Consider the following 21,143-nt stretch of genomic DNA (forward strand, 5'->3'; position numbering starts at 1 on the left):
CAGCCAGCTCCTCGGCACCGAGCTCATCCATGATGCCATCATGTCCCACCCGTGACGCGAGGCCCCATCACCCAAATGCCTCGAGAGTGTTTCCCATCTCCCCGCCAGGCCACCCCACCCACCGGATGTCCCTCACGCGGAAACCGGGAGCTGTCCGAAGTCTCGGGTATCACAGTTAACACTGCAGGTCCCACCCCACCGTCGCCCGTGAAGCCCCAGTGCTCTCTCCTCAGGCTGCCTCCTCCAGGACGCCCTCCCTGCCTCTTCAGGATGTCTGGGCCCAAACGTCTCTTTGCAGGCCCAGTGAAGACAAGGGTGGTTCTGTCTGGTTCTCTGTGGCCCGTGGCACTCAGCACAGAGCCAGAAAGAGAAGGAAGGTGAGGGGCCAATGAAGGCGAGACTACAAAACCCGCCTGGACACCACAGATGGCTCCAGGATGGGCTGGGTGCCACGCTGCCGGCTCCCAGTCAGGCCTGGCCACCCACGCAGACACCCGGCTGCTCGTCCCCGGGGGCCCAAGCCCAGCATGGCGAGTCCCTGGCCGCCCGACCCGGCCTCCCCGTCGTCTCCCCGAGCCTCCTGACCCGGCCTCCCCGCCGTCTCCCCGGCCGCCCGACCCGGCCTCCCCGCCGTCTCCCCGAGCCTCCTGACCCGGCCTCCCCACCGTCTCCCCGAGTCTCCTGACCTGGCCTCCCCGCCGTCTCCCCGAGCCTCCTGACCCGGCCTCCCCGCCGTCTCCCCGGCCGCCCGACCCGGCCTCCCCACCGTCTCCCTGAGCCTCCTGACCCGGCCTCCCCACCGTGTCCCCGAGCAGCGCAGCCCCAGCCCCCCGGTGCCTGGCAGCCCCGGCCTCGGCTGGCCGGCATCTGTCCAGGCCCACTGTGGCCTGGTGTCTTTTCAGAACCCTCTCCGTGTCCTGACACGATGCGATGGGCGCCACACGACAGCACAGGGCCCCGCGCTTCACCACCGCACGCTGCCACTCGCCACGCCACGCCATGCCACGCCCCGTGCCACACTCTCCACGTGTTATACAGCACGTCGGGCAACGCTGTGCAGTCACGGAACAGCGTCACTACATTACGTGATGTTACGTGTGAGGCTCCCTCGCATAACTGATACCTCGCCGATCACACACAGCGCACGCTGCGTCCCCAGCCACACGGTGTTGCTTTATGCTCCACATTGCCCTCTCCTCGCCTCCCCCGCGGGGCTGCACCCTCACCAGGGCCGAGTCTCTGTTCGGTCAGACCGCAGCACACCCCGGCCCGCACAGGGCCTGGCGCGACCGAACCACATTGGTACCGACGAACGATCCCTAAGGGGGGGACTGGCCTCGACTGAAGGCATCTCCAGGAGACGCCTGGGCCCTCAGAGACAGCAAGGCTCAGCATCCTTGGCGTGGACACCCTGAAGCTACGCCAGCCCCTCCCCATGCCCCAGTTCCGCACCCACACGTGACTGGGCCCGAGGCGTGCCAGCCAGGGTCCATGTGCCCAGCCCCGGCAGGGCTGCAGCGCCCAGGACCTGCACGGGCCTGACCTCCAGGAGCCCTGAGCTGGTCCCCACTGCCGTCCCCGACTCCACCTCCCCCTCCACAGGGTCACCTGTGTCAGCATTCGGTCCAGAGCGACGGGGCCCATGGACAGCCCTCGGCCCTGACGGCATCCAACACCTGACCAGGATTCCAGGAGGAAAGTGAGGCCCCAGCCCTGAAGGTCCCCCGTCCCCCTCCCATCTGCTCCGTGGGGGCTCCAGCAGTGGCCTCCGTCCCCCCATCCGCTCCGCGGGGGCTCCAGCAGTGGTGAAGACATGAACAAGGAGCCCCAATACCTGCCTGGGGCTGAGGATGAGAGAGGAGCCTCATTACAGAAGCGCCTTCAAGTCTTTCAAAACAGAAGCAATTTCATCATCATATAAGTATGAAGAGGGAGCAGCACCACATGTCATCACAGGAACCTCCCGAGCGGGGCTCTAACCTCCCTCACAGCATGGGATCAATCCACTTATATCAGGAACCTCCCGAGCAGGGCTCTAACCTCCCTGATAGCATGGGATCAAGTCCACCCCCGTGTGGACTCTGTACCGGTGGAAGGCCTCGTCTGCCAGTGACCACAGACATGCCCGCAAGTCGGAGGGGGTCAAGCTGACTGTGCAGTTTGGTATTTCAGCACCAAATACTACGATCCTGTGGTCACAGGCTAATTCTCTGTAGTCCTTCCCTTATAGCATCAAGTACGTTCAGAACATCATGAAAGTACTTAAAATATAAAAAGGAGCCACGTTTTTAAAACTACAGGTGTCATTGCCCAGCCTGCAGGGCCTGCAGGACACACGGCGGCCGGCACCCCACGCTGGCTCACGGGCACGCTGGTGTGATGTAGACATCTGAGTTTAGAGGCCGTGACAACGCTCAAGCCACAGGTGCCGTTCCCTCTCCACGCCTGACACGGACACATGAGACAAAACCAAGACGCCAGGTTTCAAACAGTCAACCTCACTTCCCCCAGAGAGCGACAAAATAATGAAAGGCCATTGTCACAAGTACATGGTCACAAATCTAAAAAGATAAAAAGATTTCATTTCATTTCGTTCCATTCATATTGTCGTTAGGTTCCAACAAATCCAGTTCTGAAAGTATCATTTCCCAGTACTGGGGTGAACTGCCACTCACGGAACGATTAGTGCATATCTGGGTAAAACAATGATGCTTGTTTTGGTCTCAAGCATATGCAGTAACCTCTTGTACTGAGGAAGGAGGGGCATGAAGCCAGTCCACTCAAGCATATTCAGTAACCTCTTGTACTGAGGAAGGAGGGGCATGAAGCCAGTCCATGCAGCGAGGGGGTCCGTGGCCACTTGGGCGCAGAGACTTCAGACCAGAGTCTGCTGCCCGCTCCCCAGGGCCCGCTTGGCTGCTCTGCCGGACGGGGAGACTGCCCGGCCGGGTCGGTCCACCCTGAGCTCCACCCCCGCAGTGGAATGAAGCCTGGGAGCAGGCTCAGTCTCCACAGGCAGATCTGTCAGATTTATGGGAACTGGTACAACTGTGCAAGGAATTATTTAACCGACAATTCTTGTCCCCAGAATCATTGTGCTAAGTTGCTTCAGTCTTGTCTGACTCTTTGCAGCTCCATGGGCTGTGGCCTGCAAGGCTCCTCTGTCTGTGGGATCCTCCAGCAAGAATACTGGTGCGGGCTGCCATTTCCTCCTCCAGGGAGCATCCTCACCCGGGGATGGAACCCACATCTCTTGTGTCTCCTGCATTGGCAGGTGGGATGTGTGCCACCAACGCCACCTGGGAGGCCCCCAATCATCACTCTGAACAAACAAGCGCCACCAAGGGCCCCAGAATCCCTGCAAGTACAAGCCAGCAGCGACCGAGATCAAGACGGCCTGGGGTTTGTTCCTCTAAAGGGGGCATTACCACTGTTTTATGCCTGTTTACTGTCAGTGGACAAAGAAACTTTAAGTTAACAGACACAATATGACGACACCTCAACTGCCAGGAACTGTCCCTCAGTCACCCAGGACCCGCGCTGCACTGCACCCTGGGAGGAAGTGTCAATTCCGTTAAAGTAGTTTATATGCTTAGCGACGCACAGGACTGGCTGAGGCTGGCTGAAACAGTCACTCTGTGCTACACCTGGGCATCCTGTGCCCAGCACAGCGCTCGCAGAAGCCTTACCTGCCGCCTTCGCCGCCGCCGCTGCGGTCACATTCTGGGCGTTGGCGCGTACCCTGAAGGTCACTGCTGGCCCCTCGACCCTGGAAGAGACCGTTGAGGAGGCGTCAGGACTGCTCAGGCACCCCACACATCCCAGGGCCACCCTGGGTCCTAGGGGCTCTGCCCACAGGCTCTGCTACTCTAGAAATACATGTGGCAGGGCTCTTACAAAAAAATTCAAATCAACCCCAATAAACCAACAGTAACCAGCAGACACTCCTGTGTGGAAAAAGAAAATTGTTATGGAAACAGGTTTTAGTAGTCAGTTCCCCAGGGAGCCACAGAAGCCAAGAACAGACAGGAAAGAGACAAGTATTTTTAAAATTCTCTTGAAAACTTATTGAAATCTTTAAGAACTACTCAGTATAAAAATAACTGGCAGGGGACTGCTTGCCAGGAGTTATCAAGACTGTTCAAAGCATTTTAAATACTTTGTTGAACATGACTTTGAAAAGTGAGTCCGTTTTTAAACAACTGATCTGTCTGGGGGGGCAGGAGGCTGTTTCCATCAGGACTCCCCCAGCTCCGCGTCTCCTGGCCTGTCACCCCCTGGACACGCCCCAGGGGCTGGTGTGCCAGGAGCGGGAACCACGCCAGTGGCCCTTGCCACCAGGAGGGCCCTCAGGATAGCTGCTCTTCTGGTGACCAGTGAGGTGACATTTCTACTCTAACCTACATCTGGAGAGTCCCAGGTAAGTAGGGCCCCCCAAACCTAACCTTCCCTTGGGTGCTGAGAGTGTTCTCTGAAGATCTAGTGGACGCTCCTAGTTCCCGAAAGACAGAGCATGCGGTTCATTCACCTGTCCTCACCTGCAGCACCACGGCCCGCCCTCCTTCCTTCCTTCCTTCCAGGACACCATGTGCAAGCCCCTGGGACGTGCACACACGTGACCCTGGGATGCTGCACACTTGGCCTTAGGACATGCACACAGTGACCCTGGGACCGCCCAGCGTGGAAAGCCCAGCATGCCGTGAAGGGAGGTTCCGCGTCTCTGACCGCCCAGCCCCATGTGGCCGAGCTCTGCCCTGGCGTCAGCAAAGGAAGGAAAGATGACCAGCCGTGCCAGGCAGATCCGACCTCCCGGCTGGCCTCGGCGTGAGTTCAGGGCTCTCTCCCCGCACCTGCTCTTCTGGGTGGGCACATGGAGTCTCTGCACATAAATATCTGCATGTCCGTGTCCCAGGTCACCACCTGTCACCCCGCTGAGCCTTTTAAGCTCCGAGGCCTCCGGAGGCTCAGCTGTAAAACGGGAGGTGGTTCAAGTAGCCAGGGAGACAATAAGGGGCAAATAAGCACAGACCCCGCAGCGGGAAACTGAAACTCGACTTCGGGGACCCTCCCTCCCCCAGGGGTCCTCACGTGGAGGGAGGGGCAGGGTGGGGGCCGGGCCCCTGCAGGAGGGAGCCTTGGGCCTGCACACAGGAGACCTCCCGACGAGTCCGGTGGTGAATTCCCGCTCTGTCTTCAGGAACTGCCCTCCTACCACGCAGGACACCACACAGACAGTAGACCGCACCCTGCTGGCCTGCTGCAAACTCGGGGAGCGGTCAGGCTGAGGCAGCGCCGGCCGCCCGGGCTGGCCTCGGGCTCAGCTGAAGGCCCGGGCTGGGGATCCGGTAAGCAGACGGCCTCCTGTCCACCCGCCCGGCGAGAGCCCAGAGCAGCGCATCCATCGGCACCATCGACAGCCGGGACTCGATTATAAAACCATAAGAGCGGTGGCCGGGCATCTGCCGGCATAATTACAGCGGCATGCCGTTGGCGTCTTAATGGCCTCTAATGATGTAGTAAGATATAATGGAATTTACTTGACAGCTACAGAGCCATTAACAAAACATATTAAGCATAACTAGTCCTTCCACAGAAACACAGCCCTGAAAGAGCGCTCCAAGCGGCGCCCTCCACACCTCTCCAGGAGCCACGATCTGCCGCGCCAGCAACGCGACGCAGAGACCCCCTGCGGCCGTGCGGTCGTCCCCTCCAGGGCCCTGCCCGGTCACCCCTGCAGGTGCTGTGGACCCGCACGTGCTGTGTCCTGGGGGCGACATACAGGACTCGTTGGGATGCCACATGCACCCCACACGCGTGCAGCATTAAAGACCCAGAGGTGCCGGCCCCGCATCAACTGGGCAGGACCCGGGCTCCCGAGGCACAGATGTGCGGGCTGGCTCGGGGCTCCAGGGCAGGGCGAGGCCTCGGGGTAGGACCTTGAGCTGTGGCCAAGACTGACAGAGGCTGAAAGAGGGCAGTGGCGTCGTTGTGGCCCCCAGGGGACGCAGGAGGCCTGCGTTCACCAAGCAAGAAAGAGACCCCAGCAAGTGGTATTTACAAAAGAGCTGAGCTGATAACCAGCCCACCTCTGAAGGCGGGAAAACTCCCAATACCCCCAGACTTGGAGGTGGTGTGTCTGGGAGGGACTGAGCCAAGAAGTGAGGAGCAGAGCAAGGTGAGGGGCCGGAGAGGAGGCACCAGGTCAAAGCTGCACCTCCTGAAGTGCTGGGGCCCGCCTCTCCCCTCCCACTGGAGACCCCAGACCCCGCCCCTTCCCCTGGAGCCCTTGTGGCCCTGCCTCTCCCCTCCCACCAGAGCCCCAGGGCCCCCCTCCCCCTGGATCCCCCAGACCCCGCCCCTCCCACCGAAGCCCCCCGGGCCCCGCCCCGCCCCCTGGATCCCCCAGACCCCGCCCCTCCCACCAGAGCCCCAGGGCCCCCCCCCGCCCCCTGGATCCCACAGACCCCGCCCCTCCCACCGGAGCCCCGGGCCCCAGTGCATTTCCGACGGCCCCTCACGCTCTTCCCAGCCTCGGTCCCATCAGGAAACAGGGCTGGGCCCCAGACCCACGCACCTGTCACGTGCCAGCCCTGGCCTCCGTGTCACCAGCTCTTTCTAAAACCCAGCCCACTGAGGGCGAGGCGGGCTTGGGGCACTCGGGGACTTCAGGGCCCACTCCTTGGGGCCTGCACACTGCAGGTGCCAGCCCCAGGCCCTGGCTCACCTGCGGTGGGCCCGCCCCTACCATCCAGAGCCCCAGTGGTTCCCCAGGCCCTGGCACACCTGCGGTGGGCCCGCCCCACCATCCAGAGCCCCCGGGAGTTCCGGGTCAGCGGGGCCCTCTAGGGATCGCCCTCCTGCTGACACTCGGGTTTCTGCTGCGCTTACAGAGCTAACCGGACCCCCCAGATGCTCCCCTCTCTTCCTCCAGCACCAGCCTCTGTGGCACAGTGAACACACCCCACTGGTAACCTGCTGGAGGGACACTCAGAAGGAGGAGCCACCCGAGCCCCACCCGCACTCACTCAACGTCCGTGAAGACGCCCGCTGGCACCTCCAGGAGCCGCGCCACGCCCTCCAGCGCCTGCGTGCCCTCGTCCAGGCTCAGGGAGCTGTGGGGAGACGGCAGGGTTACCCGGTGGGCTTCTCACTTCGAGGAACAGGGCTCCGTGACCCCCACACCCCCTCACTGTGAGGAACGGGGACCCCGGACCCCAGCCCCTCACTGCGAGGAATGGGGCCCCGCCCCCTCCCGCCCCCTCACTCTGAGGAACCCGACCCCGCACCCCCTGGGACTCCGCGCCCCAACCCCGTTTTGATCCAAGAGCCGCCCTGCCTGTATTTCCATTATTCGGCCTGGGGTGGGGCAGGGGGCAGCTGGGAGCAAGTGTCTCTCCAGCCGGGATGAATCACCGCACTTTAAACCAGTAAGAGGAGCAACACAGTGCGAATGGGTGTGTTGGAGAGTGAGATGGGCCCAGGGAGCAGCAGGTTGGTCCCTCTGCGATGGGGGACTGCCCCCCCACCCCCACCATCCTGCTTCCTGAGACAGTGAGTAACCCTCAGGGCTGGGAACCCACGCAACAAGGATGGATGACACCCCCAAACCTCCCAGACACACTCTCCACAGGCTTTTATGTCACCAGGTTTTAAATAAGAATGTTTTAAAAGTGGTGCATCTGCATGTGTGGCTACCCTACAGTCCTCCCACCGGCTGCCCTGAACAGAACCACAGCTGCAGCCCTGGCTCTGTGGTGGGGCTGAGCCCAGAAGGCGGCAACTGAGGACAGCCACGGATGCACCAGGTGTGCACACGGATCCCTGAGGACACAGACACTCCCCGGTGTGCACACACACCCGAGGACACAGACACTCCCTGGGTGTGTACACACGCCCCTACGGACACAGACATTCCCCGGGTGTGCACACACACCCCTGCGGACACAGACACTCCCTGGGTGTGCACACACGCCTCTGAAGACACAGACACTCCCTGGGTGTGCACACACACCCCTGCGGACACAGACACTCCCCGGGTGTGCACACACACCCCTGCAGACACAGACACTCCCTGGGTGTGCACACATGCCCCTGTGGACACAGACATTCCCCGGGTGTGCACACACGCCCCTGTGGACACAGACACTTCCCGGGTGTGCACACACATGCGTGAGGACACAGACACTCCCCGGGTGTGTGTCCCAAGGTGTGCACACACACCCCCCTGTAGACAAGGACATTCCCCAGGTATGCAAAAACAGACACGACCCTGCAGACACTCCCAAGGTATGCACACACACTCCTGTAGACAAGGACACTCCCCAGGTGTGCACACACAGACACACCCCTGCAGTCACTCCCGAGGTGTGCACACACACACCCCTGTAGACAAGGACATCCCCCAGGTGTGCACACACAGACACACCCCTGCAGTCACTCCCAAGGTGTGCACACACACACCCCTGTAGACAAGGACATCCCCCAGTGTGCACACACAGACACACCCCTGAAGTCACTCCCGAGGTGTGCACACATACCCCTGCGGACATGGCCACTCCCCAGGTGTGCACACACACACCTGTAGACACAGACACTTCCCAGGAGCTGCAGGGGGACACCTCAGCCCCTCCTGCTGCACTGTCAGGGCAAGCAGGGCAAATGGCTCGTGACAACGGTGGCCCCATTCTTGTTCAAGTCAGACAAATGAGAGGCTGTCGACTGTACTCAAACCCAGCGCGCAATTATTTCTCTTTTGTTTTTAAACTACGTGGCCATCATCTGTCACTTCATGGTCTGAACTTCCTTAGAAAGTAGTTGTAGTCAATCTCAAAAATCACTGGACGGACACTTGTAATTTCCAGGGCCCGACTGTGACACCTGCCGCGGGGTCTCCTGGACGCCTGCCGCCTGGAACAGAGACGGCGCGCTTCTAGCAGCCGGAGGTCAGAGGTCGGAGCGGGAGTGGCAGCGGGTGCTCCGCCTGCCACGCCGTCAGGGCAGGAAGGGTCACCGTCAAGAGCTGGCGGGGCCTCCCTTCTAAGGCCCCTCTTCCTTCCTGAGACAGCCTGCTCGTTAAGCGAGGCGTGTGCTGGGGAGCCTGTACATCAGCAAAACGGGGAAAGGGCCCCGTAATCCCGTACAGGAAGCATGCGAGAGGCTGCCACACCCCATTCTCATGGCAGCCGCCCCACCCCTGCACAGCCTAGATCACTACTGGGTCAAAATGAGGAAATCCAAGTCTGTCAGGGGAGTGTTGAGGCCATTCTCAAAACAAAGACTAGGGACCATGACCTGAGGGTCAGAAACATTCAGTTCAGTCGCTTGGTAGTGTCCGACTCTGTGACCCCATGGACTGCAGCACGCCAGGCCTCCCTGTCCATCACCAACTCCCAGAGTTTACTCAAACTCATGCCCATCGAGTCAGTGATGCCATCCAACCATCTCATCTTCTGCCATCCCCTTCTCCTCCTGCCTTCAGTCTTTCCCAGCATCAGGGTCTTTTCAGAAACATTAAGACCAGTGAGAACTTAAAAGCAACTCTCCGCCCTCAACTACAAGGGATTCTATGGAAATTATCTCATTCATTGCTCACAACAAACCTGGAAGGAAGGGCCTGTATTAACCTCCCTTGAAAGAGGTGGAAACTGAGACTCCAGAAATTAAATTCAGTGCCGAAGATCACACTACCAGTAAATCCTCAAAGAAAGACACAAACTGAAAGGGTCAAGTGCACCCTGGTGTGTCAGCTTCGGGACTGTGGGGCAGACACGCATCTTGCCCGCACGCCCTCACCAGGCCACGCCCTCACCCCGGACCACGCCCCCACCAGACCACGCCCCACCAGACCACGCCCTCTGGCCACGCCCTCACCTGGCCACGCCCTCACTCTGACCATGCTCTCACCAGACCACGCCCTCTGACCACACCCTCACCCAGACCACGCCCTCCACTGACCACGCCCTCACCAGACCACGCCCCCCACTCCAAGGCTCCCCCACCCCAAGGCTCCCCCACCCCAAGCAGACGGAACCGCGTCCGCTCCCGCAGTCCCTCACGTCTTCTTTTCTTAGTGTCACCGCCTCTTCTGAGACAGATGAGATCCACCTCCAAGCGGTCTGTCCCTCCCGCCCACAGACGTCCACCTCGGGGGGTGCTGCATCCCAGGGCTGGCGGGGCTTCGGCTGCTTCACTTCCCAACTGTGAACATGTCACGGTTTATTCAAAAATTCTCCAAAGGTCGGAAACTAACTGAGTGATGGATCACAAAACACGAAAACAAGTCGGCCTCGATACCAACGTTTTTGCTGAGATACTTGAAATCAGTCAATAAAATGAGACTTTCATGGGATTCACCGATTGTTCTATAAAAATTATGATGTTTATCTTTTAAAATCATCTTCCAAGGTAGCTAGCATTTTCGTTAACCTACAAGAATTCTCTCTAGTGCAGACGAGTGATGCTTCTGACAAGGACAGGGATGTAGGTGGAGGGCACGGTGATAATTCAGAATTCCAGCTCCAGGGTGCACCACCTTCCTTCCCTGCAGAAGTCTAACAAAGACCCACTTCTCAGAGCAGGGGTGAGTGAGCCCATGATAACCTGTGGGCCAAACTGAACTCCCATGAGGGCCGAACACAGGCAGACTCACCTGAGTCTCTAACAGTCCTGAACGACTCAGTAAATTAGCCTTAAAAGACTGCTGCTGCTGCTAAGTCACTTCAGTCGTGTCCGACTCTGTGCAACCCCATAGACGGCAGCCCACCAGGCTCCCATTCCTGGGATTCTCCAGGCAAGAATATGGAGTGGGTTGCCATTTCCTTCTCCAGTGCATGAAAGTGAAAAGTGAAAGTGAAGTCACTCAGTCATGACCGACTCTTTGAGACCCCACGGACTGTAGCCTACCAAGCTCCTCCATCCATGGGATTTCCCAGGCCAGAGTACTGGATTGGGCTGCCATTGCCTTCTCCTAAAAGACTGCTAACAACCATCAACTTCAGAGGTAAAAAAAAAAAAAAATTGTAAGAAAAAAACTGCTATTTTCCAACATCATTTTTTAACATCAAGATGAGACTGTGCTTCTCAACATAAATATATTCAAAATTTTAGTAAATATCTTCTCCATAGGACATTTGAATAAACATATTCTCCACAAATATAGTCTCCATAACAATTTTACTCTCCAGGGGAAAAAAATCTGCCAAATGCTTAATACAAATCTAAGTACAAAATGTCTTAGAGTCATCTTTATAAAAAGTGCATGGAAATCAAAAACATAAAAGGGAGTAATGCAAAAATGTAAAGCTTTTGTATGCATTCAGAGTTAAGTTGCTATCAACCTACACAGACCTGTGAATGTAAGACGCTCTATGTAAGCCTCATGGTAACTGCAGAGCCAGTCAGCAGTAGTGCAATCTTAGAAAGCTTTCGGCCTTTCCCCGTTGAGTGTGGTGCTACCGGGGTTTGTGGCTGCAGCCCTTACTGTGCTGAGGATGTTCCCTCTACACCTGCTTTGTTAGGAGTTTGTACCGCTAAAGGAAATTGACCTTTTTCTTCTTGAGAGGGTCACTCTCACCTGCTTCCACGACGATGCGATCCAGACACACCGTGTGTCCCAGACTGCGGAGTGCGTGTCGGGGAGCACCGCCCTCCCCAGCCTCCTCCTGCCCAGGGAGGGTCACGCGGGGCCTTTGTGCACCTCTGCACCCGCCTGTGCCTCCCGACCCCAAGGGGGATCGTCCAGCATCGGAAGCCTGAAACCGACCCTGATGTGACCACGGGCCAGCACTTCCAATGGACACTTGCCATCTCAGGACAGAGTGTTTTCCGTTTTCCCTTTTCCCTCTGGCTTCATTATTCGTTTGCAGACTTACTACTATTTTGACAGCAAAGAAAATCTCATCTTTTCATATTTTCTCCCTCTTTCCTACTCTTTTGTATGTAGAAGTGGAATTTAAACTTCTTAACTTTGCAGATTTAGTCTCAGCCCATTTATAACACAGACCACACTTTGCAAAAAATCAGTTGCAGGGGTGAGAGGGTGAGGGCCTGTGGGGATTACCGTGGATGCTCAGGGCACCACTGAAGATGAAAAGCTAAACTTTCCCGATGATTATGGAAATCCAACAGCAAAGCCGATGGCTGGGTAGATACAGATGTGGATATGGATGTAGGTGACACGGGGGTAGGTGTGGATACACGCAGGTGTGGGTGCAGGTAGACAGAGACGATACAGATGTGCGTGCAGACACACAGGGATGTGTGTAGACATAACGTGTGTGTAGACATACAAATGTGCATGCAGACAGACAGATGTGCGTGCAGACATACAGGTGTGCGTGTACACAGACTGAGGTGCAGGTGTATATACAGATAGAGATGATACAGATGTGTGTGTAGACATACAGGTGTGCGTGCAGACATACAGATGTATGTGTAGACATAAAGATGTGTATAAATATACATATGTGCGTGTGGACATACAGGTGTGCGTGCAGACATACAGGTGCGGGTGTAGATGCAGGAACAGGTGTGAGTGGGGGTGCAGATGTAGACGCGGACGTGTCGGCACAGACAGGCCCGTGCTGTAGACACACAGGTACAGGTGATCCAGATAAGCAGACGACAGATGCTGGTGAACAGACACAGGAGCCAGCGCGCACACTGGGGACACACACACAGGCGCACATGTCTACAGTGACCTCCCTCCTGCCACCATCTCAGCTCAGCGAGAGGAGAACAGGGTTCCCACTTCGCCAGAACCCTCTAAGAGCCTGCTCCATCTCATGCTCCCAGTCTGAGCTGCAGAGCCGCCGGCAGGAGTCAGCGTGGGGACCACGCACAGAGAGAGGGTGAGGCCAGGCTCAGGCCCGGTTGGCGGGCCGGGCCGGGCTTCCGTCCCCTGCCCACCCCACCCCAATGACAGACCTTTGCTGCAGCAGAAGGATCCAATGGGGGCAGGGGGCTCACGGTCAGAGACCACAAGAGCCCCTGACACCACCGTTCCTCCTGGCACCTTCTGGCAGCCAGATGTGGCCACGCTGACCTGGAAAGTTTGGGGCCCAAGGGACACTGTCATAACTGCACTTTAATGGCGTTTTCTCATTTTCCCGACCACCATGGTTAGAGCCCAGACAACGTGAAATATCCTCCAGTTCTTTCTAGAATTCCAGCCGACAGCAGCCTGCAAGGCCCAGCCCAGCTCTAGAACCCTCTGAACATGAGCCCATGGCTCCTGGGCCACCGCAGAGCAAAGAGCCACCGATAAGGGGCACCTCCTCTGCCTCCCAGGTCACCCAGCAGACACACAAGTTCTGGACACAGACATGGGAACGGGCTCCACGTGTGATGATAGTAAGGGATCTGGGCTCCTTTCCAGGTGTGACGTGGCATCATGGTATGCTGGAAAGAAAGAATCCTGCTATTTTAGAGGTACTTCACGGCACGCCTCTGAGACACCATAGTTGGGGTTTGTGTCAGAGCAGCAGGAGAGTGGGGAGTGGGTGGGTGACTGGCCGGGCCTCTGGGCCTGGGTCAGCATCCTGTTCGTGTGCGTTTCAACTCTGCACGAGGAAGAGGAACACAAACCTGCTCCCCCATCTAGCCAGTCGGACAGGGACCCGTGACTCTGTCCCGTTACCGGGGCTCCCGAGTCCTTGAGCCCAGGCTGTGGGGACGCCTCCCGGGCCCCTGGAGTGCAGCCACAGGAAGGCTGCTGGGCTCACAGGGTCCATGCCTCGGTTTCCTCATCCACAAACCACTCGAGGTGGGCAGGACCTCTACACATGCTCCTGGCCACGGGTTCACTTCCCCAAACTCAGGCTCCGCAGCTGGGATGACCCCTGTGCAGGATTGGGGGTCCCTGAAGGACTCGTGCCAGCCGGCGCTCCAGCACCTGCGTCGCTGCCGTGCAGGATCGGGGGCCCCAGCGCCTGCTCAGCCGCCGTGCATGGGGGCTCTTCTCTGTCTTACACACACTGTCCACCGTGGTCTTCTGCCATCAGCCTGACTTGAAATAACTCTCAAATCACCGTGGGAGGACCAGGGATGGCTACCCTGCCCCTCACACGTCTTGAATCCACCCAGTTTGTGACAAGTGTGAAAACGTAAACGGGGAGGATCAGACTCCTGCCCGCCCATCCGGAAATGTACGAGTGAGGGCAAGGCAGGCAGTGAGGTCAGCGGCATGGTCCCTGTGAGCCTCAGAGAGAATGCAAGCTCCCCGCCACGCTCCTCCTTTTGTGAACAACCAAACATACAAAGTCCTTTTCTATTAAAAAAAAAAAAAAAAAAAAGAATGGTGTCGGATTCTTGTCAGTTAATAGCTGATCCATTAAGGCTTAAGCTGAGACCTGGTGAAATCCCGCCCCAGAGAACCTCAAATCCCCAATAATCTGACAACAGAGGGGAGACTCCGTGTGTCTGTGAGCATCCCACTTGGGGCAGACCGAGTTAAGGACACAGAGCTCTTGTCTGCACCAAAGACCTTCCACCTGGCAGAAGAAGCCACGATAAAACAATGGTCTTTTACTTTGGCCGCTCAGAGCAGTAAGTGCTCAGGCCCAGAGGTGCAGCCAAGGAAATGGACTCGGGATGCAGAGAACAGACCCTCTGACAGCGGTTCCCTCTTATACAAAAGTCAGTGAGAGCAAGTGGCGAGCCCGATGTGAGGGTCCCCCTGTGTCCAGGTGCCAGCCGCTCACTCTGGACGTCCTGTGATGCAGAGGACGCTCGGCCTGGAGGGTCCCGCCCTGAAGCCCACCATCCCGTCCTCTGTGGTTCATGGAGACTCAGAGTCTTCCCGAGGTCGGGGGCCCCTCCAGCACTTTCACGACTCACACTCACGCCCCAGAGAGCAGCAACCCTGCACCCACACTGGGACCAGTCCTCCAGCATCAGGACATGCTGGCGGGAGGAAAAGCACGCAGAGCAGCGGGCGGTGGCTCCACCAGCGGCTGTGCACACGCACGACACATGGAGACACAGGGACACACACACACTACACACACGCACCCAGGTACACACACACACAGGTAACCACGTACACAGACACGTGTACTCACACACATACACAGACACAGACACGGAAACACACACACGACACACAAACACGGGGACACACACATGTACCCATGGACACACACGTGTACTCACACACACACACACAGATACAGACACGGAAACATGCACACGACACACAAACACGGGGACACACACATGTACCCATGGACACACACGTGTACTCACACACACACAGAGACACAGACACGGAAACATGCACACAACAGACAAACATGGGGACACACACATGTACCCATGGACACACACGTGTACTCACACACGTACACAGATACAGACACGGAAACACGCACATGACACACAAACACGGGGACACACACATGTACTCGTGTACACACACGTGTACGCACACACATACACAGATACAGACACGGAAACACGCACATGACACACAAACACGGGGACATACACATGTACTCGTGTACACACACGTGTACGCACACACATACACAGATACGGACATGGAAACACGCACACGACAGACAAACATGGGGACACGCACATGTACCCATGGACACACACGTGTACTCACACACACACACAGATACAGACACGGAAACGTGCACACGACACACAAACACGGGGACACACACATGTACTCGTGTACACACACGTGTACGCACACACATACACAGATACAGACATGGAAACACGCACATGACACACAAACACGGGGACACACGTACTCGTGTATACACACGTGTACGCACACACATAGACATGGAAACATACATACGACACACAGGGACACACACAACACACACAACGTATGTGTCCACATACACGCGTAAACACGTACAACATACAGACATGGAAACACGCATACAACATACAGACACAGGGACACACACAGAGCACACACATGCACACGGCAGCAGGGTTTGCCACGAAATGGAAACCCCCAGCACAGGTCTGACCGGGCAGCCGGAAGGGTCTGACTCAACAACTGGAGCTGCGCCCTCGGCAGGACCACTGTCCAGGCCCCGGGTATCTGTGTCACACGTGATTCTCACACACGCAGCAGGAGCTAACAGTTCTGAGCAAAGAGAGTGGAGGCAGAGAGAGTGCAGTCTCTGTCTGGAGGTGACGAGGCCGGAATGGGCAGGCGGGTCTTCAGAAAAGGCCTGGGAGATGACAGCCCGAGGACGACGCCCAACCCAGGCGAGAACGGCACCTTCAGCTCCGTTTGGCTCTGACCCGGGCTGGGTCTGCTGCATGCGGTGCAGCGAGAGCAAACACGCATGGAGGCAAGAGTGCAGAGGCCACGGCGGGGTCAGCAGAGAGGGTCCCGGCTCCAACACAGCCCCTTCCATGGGGGTCAGCCCGGAAGGACGCTCGACCCCTGACCCAATGCGAGGTGGGGCTGTGTGCACACCTGCATGCACACCTGTACACACACCTGCACACCCCTCAACATGCTCCTGTACACACGCCTGTGCACGCAGACAGACAGACACGCTTCCCCTTGGACACACTGCCCCCGTCCCTTGAAGAAAGCACACGGTTGCACAGCACGGCGTCCACGTCAGACTCATCAGCGACAGGGCTGGGGACAGCCCGACCCCGCTGCTCGCTGTGCACGCGATGCCGCACCCTGCCCCGCGTCAAGCTCCCGTCAGAACTAAGGCGAGGCCAGGACATCAATGCCGTGAGGCACGTCTTTCCCCTGAAGGGCGCCGCATACCCTGGGATGCGGTTGGTGTAAAGCTTCTGGAGCTTCCTGGGTGTGGAGCCAGCGTTCGGCACAGCCCCCACCCTGCCCGCTGCCCTGGGCACCCCAGGCCCATCCACCCTGCTGGGCTTCTGGCCCTGCAGGCGCCCCACGCCCTGAGCTACGGCAGGGTGGGGGGGGGGTGGGGGGGTGGGCAGGGCCAGGGAGCTGCAGGGCTTTGTCTGGGCTGTTAGTGGAGGACTGACCTCAGGCTTGGGGTCCCCGCCCAGAACACGGACCCAGGGGACAGACTGACTGCCGACCGTCATCCCACACTGCAGGAGCGGGGCCGCCTCCAGGTGAGCACGGAAAAGCGAGGGCATGTCCCTGGCCCGCAGCGCCAGATCACGCCCACGAGAGATGGAACCGCCCACTCACTCATCTTCCATCACGATGTAGCCATACTCCTCCTCGGGGGGCTGGACTTGCAGCCGCAGGCCTGGGCCGGGGGGTGCCTGCGGCGGCCTCTGCAGCAGCTCCTTGGAGTAGGTCTGGCTCCGCACGTTCTCCACGCCCGCGTGCTCCTCCTCCGAAGACAGGGAGGCCTCGGCGTCATCCCCCTTCTTGCTCTCCGTCTTGAAGGGCTCTGTGAGATGGGGGGCTGCAGGCAGGAACGGAGACCCAGGGCCCTGCAGGAGGTCCCCCAGTTGGACACCCAGACGGTTCACCTGGTGGAAAGGAAACCAGCATGGGAACATGCCCTGAGCGGCAGAGAGACCGTCTGTCCTGGATGCTCAGGGGATGGGGTGCCGTGTATGTGGGCCTGAGGGCCACAGGGGGCAGAATTAGGGTCTGGCCGTGTGCATCTCGTCTGGAGACCCTGAGCTCCGCTGGCCTAGTCCCCTGTGACTGGAATTAGGAACCGTGTCCCCAGACCCCACACCTCCCTCCACGGTGTGTTTCTGATGGACATTTAGAACAATCGTGGGTGTTTTCTTCCCCACTCATGCTCAGGCACTGAGCTAGGATCCGCTAACACAACCTGTGGAGAAGCGCTACCCAGACGGTCTTCTTTCCAACCCACAGAACAGAGCGTCTAGAGCCACAGCACTGCCCTTGGCTATGAACAGATTTCCTGCGTCCGTAAGACGACGACAGGCCAGCAAAGGCTCTTCAGCAGGAGGACAGGCCCCATGGTGCATAGGTGTCATCCACGTCCAGCCTTTTCCAGACCGTCCTGACCAGCGCTGCTGTGGAAACCTGGACACGATGGAAGCCACCCCCAACCCCCCGTCTACCAGGAGCTGCCCTGCTGGGGAACTGAGTTTCTATTTACTTAATTTTAGTGGATTCGAGTCCACGCAGCCCCACGTGCCTGGTGGCTGCCATGTGGACAGCACAGGTCTGAAGGATCCAGAGGCTGCTAATGTCCATTAAAGGGACCCCGGTGACCGGCACACGCAGGGCGGCCTTGACGACAAGGCGGGTGTGGGGTGCTGTCGCATGACGTCACCCCCGTCTCCCTGGGTGGGAAGTTCTAAGGGAATTAACATGCTGCCTGTATTGAGCCTTTTCCATACTCCTACAATGGATACATATTAGCATCTCATCTGAAAACAGACAGCAGCATATATTAAAATACATACAAGTTCGTGTGTACTCTTCATGATTTCTCTCAATTTTGAGATTATGAGGGTTTTTCTATCTTTTTCCTAAAAGAGTTCTCATATTTCCCCCATGTTCCTGAACCGCAGGCGACGCAGCTCGCGCTGCACGGGGCCCGAGCTCCCGGGCGGGCCTCACCTCCCGGTAGAGTCCCTCGTCGCCGTCTCGCAGTCTGCTCTCTGTGGAAGACACAGCACAAGGTCACTGCACACTGGGGTGGACGCCTGGGTCCTGCTGCGGCGTGAGGACCACCGCCGACGCCCCCGACAGACCAGGGACGGCGCGCCCTCCGTAAGCGCCATGGCACAGGGGTGGCGGCTGAGGGGCCGGGACACAAGAGCCAGGGAGTCACGGTGCTCCTTCACGTCTGCTCGGAGTGGGGAGAGCAGCCGGGTGGGGCAGAGAGCAGTCACAGGAGGGAGACGGAGTGCGGGCCCAGCCGCGTCAGCTGGAGGCGCCTTCAGCCACGTTACTTCTCTGCGGTGGCCGTTTCTCCAAAGACACAGCAGCAGCTGGTGCGTGGCTCCTCCGGGCGGCCGCCCTCGAGACCCCCCAGCCCAGCACAGGGACCGTCGCCCGAGACCACCTCCTCCAGACAGCGACAGGCATCCTCTCCTGCACCAGCTGAGCCCGTCCCCCCACGAGAGGGGGGCCTGCGCCCTCCCCAGCTCCTCCTGGGGCCCACTGTGTGCAGGGCACCGCCCAGGGGTCAGGGTCACTGCCTGACCCTGGGCACAGACCAGACGGGGACACGAGCCTGCCCGGGTCAGCCCTCCACCCCCAAGGGCCGGGCCGCTGTCTGTGAGTGTGTGTGAGTGGGCATGAGTGTGCATGTGCGTGAGCTGCCGGGTGTTTGTGTATGTGTGTGTGTGCTGGGGGTGTGAGGGAGTGTCTCTGTGTGTGCGTGTGTGTGAGTGTGTGAGACTGTGTGAGTTTGTGCATCTTTGTGTGTGTCTATATGTGTGTGAGTGTACCTGTGTATGAGTGTGTGATGTGGGTTGTATGCGTGTGTGTATGGTGGGTTAGTTTCTGTGAGTGTGCGACTGTATGTGGGTGAGTGTGTCTGTGCGTGTGGGTGATGTGGGTTGTGTGACTGTGTATATGGTGGGGGGTATCTGTAAGTGTGTGAGACTGTGTGGGTGAGTTTGTGTATGTGATATGGGTTGTGTGAGTGTGTGAGAAGGATGTGTGTGTGCTGTGGTGTGAGGGTCTCTGCGTTCTCGCTGGAGCCCCTCGGAGGAGGGTGTGAGCCTCGCACAGACCCTTTCACTTGACCATTGGAGTATCTGACTCTAACTTTAACTCACAAACCCCACACAAAGTGCTTCCATCCGCCCTGCCCCTGCACGGAGGCACCTCCCCTCCCTCACCAGAGCGCAGCCCACCCTCCAACACGCCTGCCCTGCAAGCTCAGCCCGTTAGGAGAGCGTCCAGAGGCAGAGTCACACGGACCAAAGTCGTCACTGCAGACCCACCTCCCAGCAGCAAGCAGGCAGCACCATGTGGCAAGCCTGCAGCCGCGTGCCCAGATGCATGCGCGTGTGAGCTCACCTGGCACGCGGTCTCTGTGCAGCCCGGCCCCTGCGCCGTTCACCTCTGCTCCGTGTCTGCCAGCTCTCCCGGCTGCGCCCGGCGCCCCGGCCACACCCCCACTCGGCACCGCGATCGCGAGGGCGCGGACCACCTCATCTACGTCCAGGGCACTCAGACCGTCCACACCGGCCGGGCGCTTCTGCAGGTCCTTCAGCAGCATCTGAACACGAGCTTCTAAACAGACACGCAAAAGGGAGACACACAGAGGCAAGGGCAGCGTTAGGACAAGGAGGCGAGGCCGGCGGAGGAGCAGGCGGGTGGACGATGCGCACAGCCATGGAGTGGGAGCAGGGACCCCCAAGCGGAAGTTCTGTGGGGGCGGAGCAGGGCGTCTGAAGCCTAGAGCTCCCTGGACAGGCCGCCGGCAGACTGATGGGGAACAAGGGCCAGTGAGTCTGTGGCAGACCGCAGGAAGGACCGGGATCAGCAGGACAGAGAGAACCCTGGCGCCTGGGCACGGCAGTGGGTAGCAGAGGTGAGACAGGACCTGAGAGGGAGGGGCAGAGGAAGGGAAACCCCACAAACCCCCAGGACCAGCGACCAGCACCAACCCCACACACCCCCAGGACCAGCACCAACCCCACACACCCCCAGGACCAACGACCAGCATCAAGTCCGAGGCTCAAGGCCCTCGGTCAGCTCCAGGAAGAGGAACAAAGAGCAGCACACAGCCAGGCTCCCCCCAGAAAACCAGGTGGACGAGACGTTACACCGCCCAGGGGCCAGGACATGTCCCTGCCCTGGAAGCAGGACACACGTGACCGGACGCACACTTACACACGCGTAACTGTGACACATGTGACATGATGCACACTTACACACGTGTTAACTGACACACATGACATGATGCACACTTACACATGCATAACTGTGACACACGTGATGGGACACACACGTGCGTAACTGTGACACATGTGACGGGATGCACAATCACGCATAACTGTGACATGTGGCAGGGGACGCACACTTACACACGCGTAACTGTGACACATGTGACATGATGCACACTTACACACGCATAACTGTGACACGCGTGATGGGACACACACGCGCGTAACTGTGACACATGTGACGGGATGCACAATCACGCGTAACTGTGACATGTGACAAGGAACGCACGCTTACACACGCGTAAGTGTGACACATGTGACATGATGCA

General features: G+C 58.5%; 1 protein-coding gene and 1 long non-coding RNA gene across 2 annotated transcripts in view; one reads left to right on the top strand and one right to left on the bottom strand.

Moving 5' to 3' along the window:
- PTPRN2 (protein tyrosine phosphatase receptor type N2) overlaps positions 1 to 21,143 on the bottom strand; it is a 605,862-nt gene that overhangs the window by 351,418 nt on the left and 233,301 nt on the right. The window contains exons 7-11 of the mRNA XM_070369001.1: positions 19,943 to 20,158; positions 18,530 to 18,570; positions 17,165 to 17,454; positions 7,026 to 7,112; positions 3,690 to 3,769 (exon numbers count right to left, since the gene is read on the bottom strand). Of these exons, the coding sequence (XP_070225102.1) occupies positions 3,690 to 3,769; positions 7,026 to 7,112; positions 17,165 to 17,454; positions 18,530 to 18,570; positions 19,943 to 20,158 (714 nt within the window). The remainder of the gene's footprint in view (positions 1 to 3,689; positions 3,770 to 7,025; positions 7,113 to 17,164; positions 17,455 to 18,529; positions 18,571 to 19,942; positions 20,159 to 21,143) is intronic.
- Positions 3,782 to 5,722, top strand: LOC138987586 (uncharacterized). The gene is made up of 3 exons (XR_011463931.1): positions 3,782 to 4,420; positions 4,581 to 4,824; positions 5,198 to 5,722. It is a non-coding gene; the product is annotated as an uncharacterized lncRNA (long non-coding RNA).

The sequence above is a fragment of the Bos mutus genome, chromosome 4 (assembly GCF_027580195.1).
Source record: "Bos mutus isolate GX-2022 chromosome 4, NWIPB_WYAK_1.1, whole genome shotgun sequence".
Taxonomy (NCBI): Eukaryota; Metazoa; Chordata; class Mammalia; order Artiodactyla; family Bovidae; genus Bos; species Bos mutus.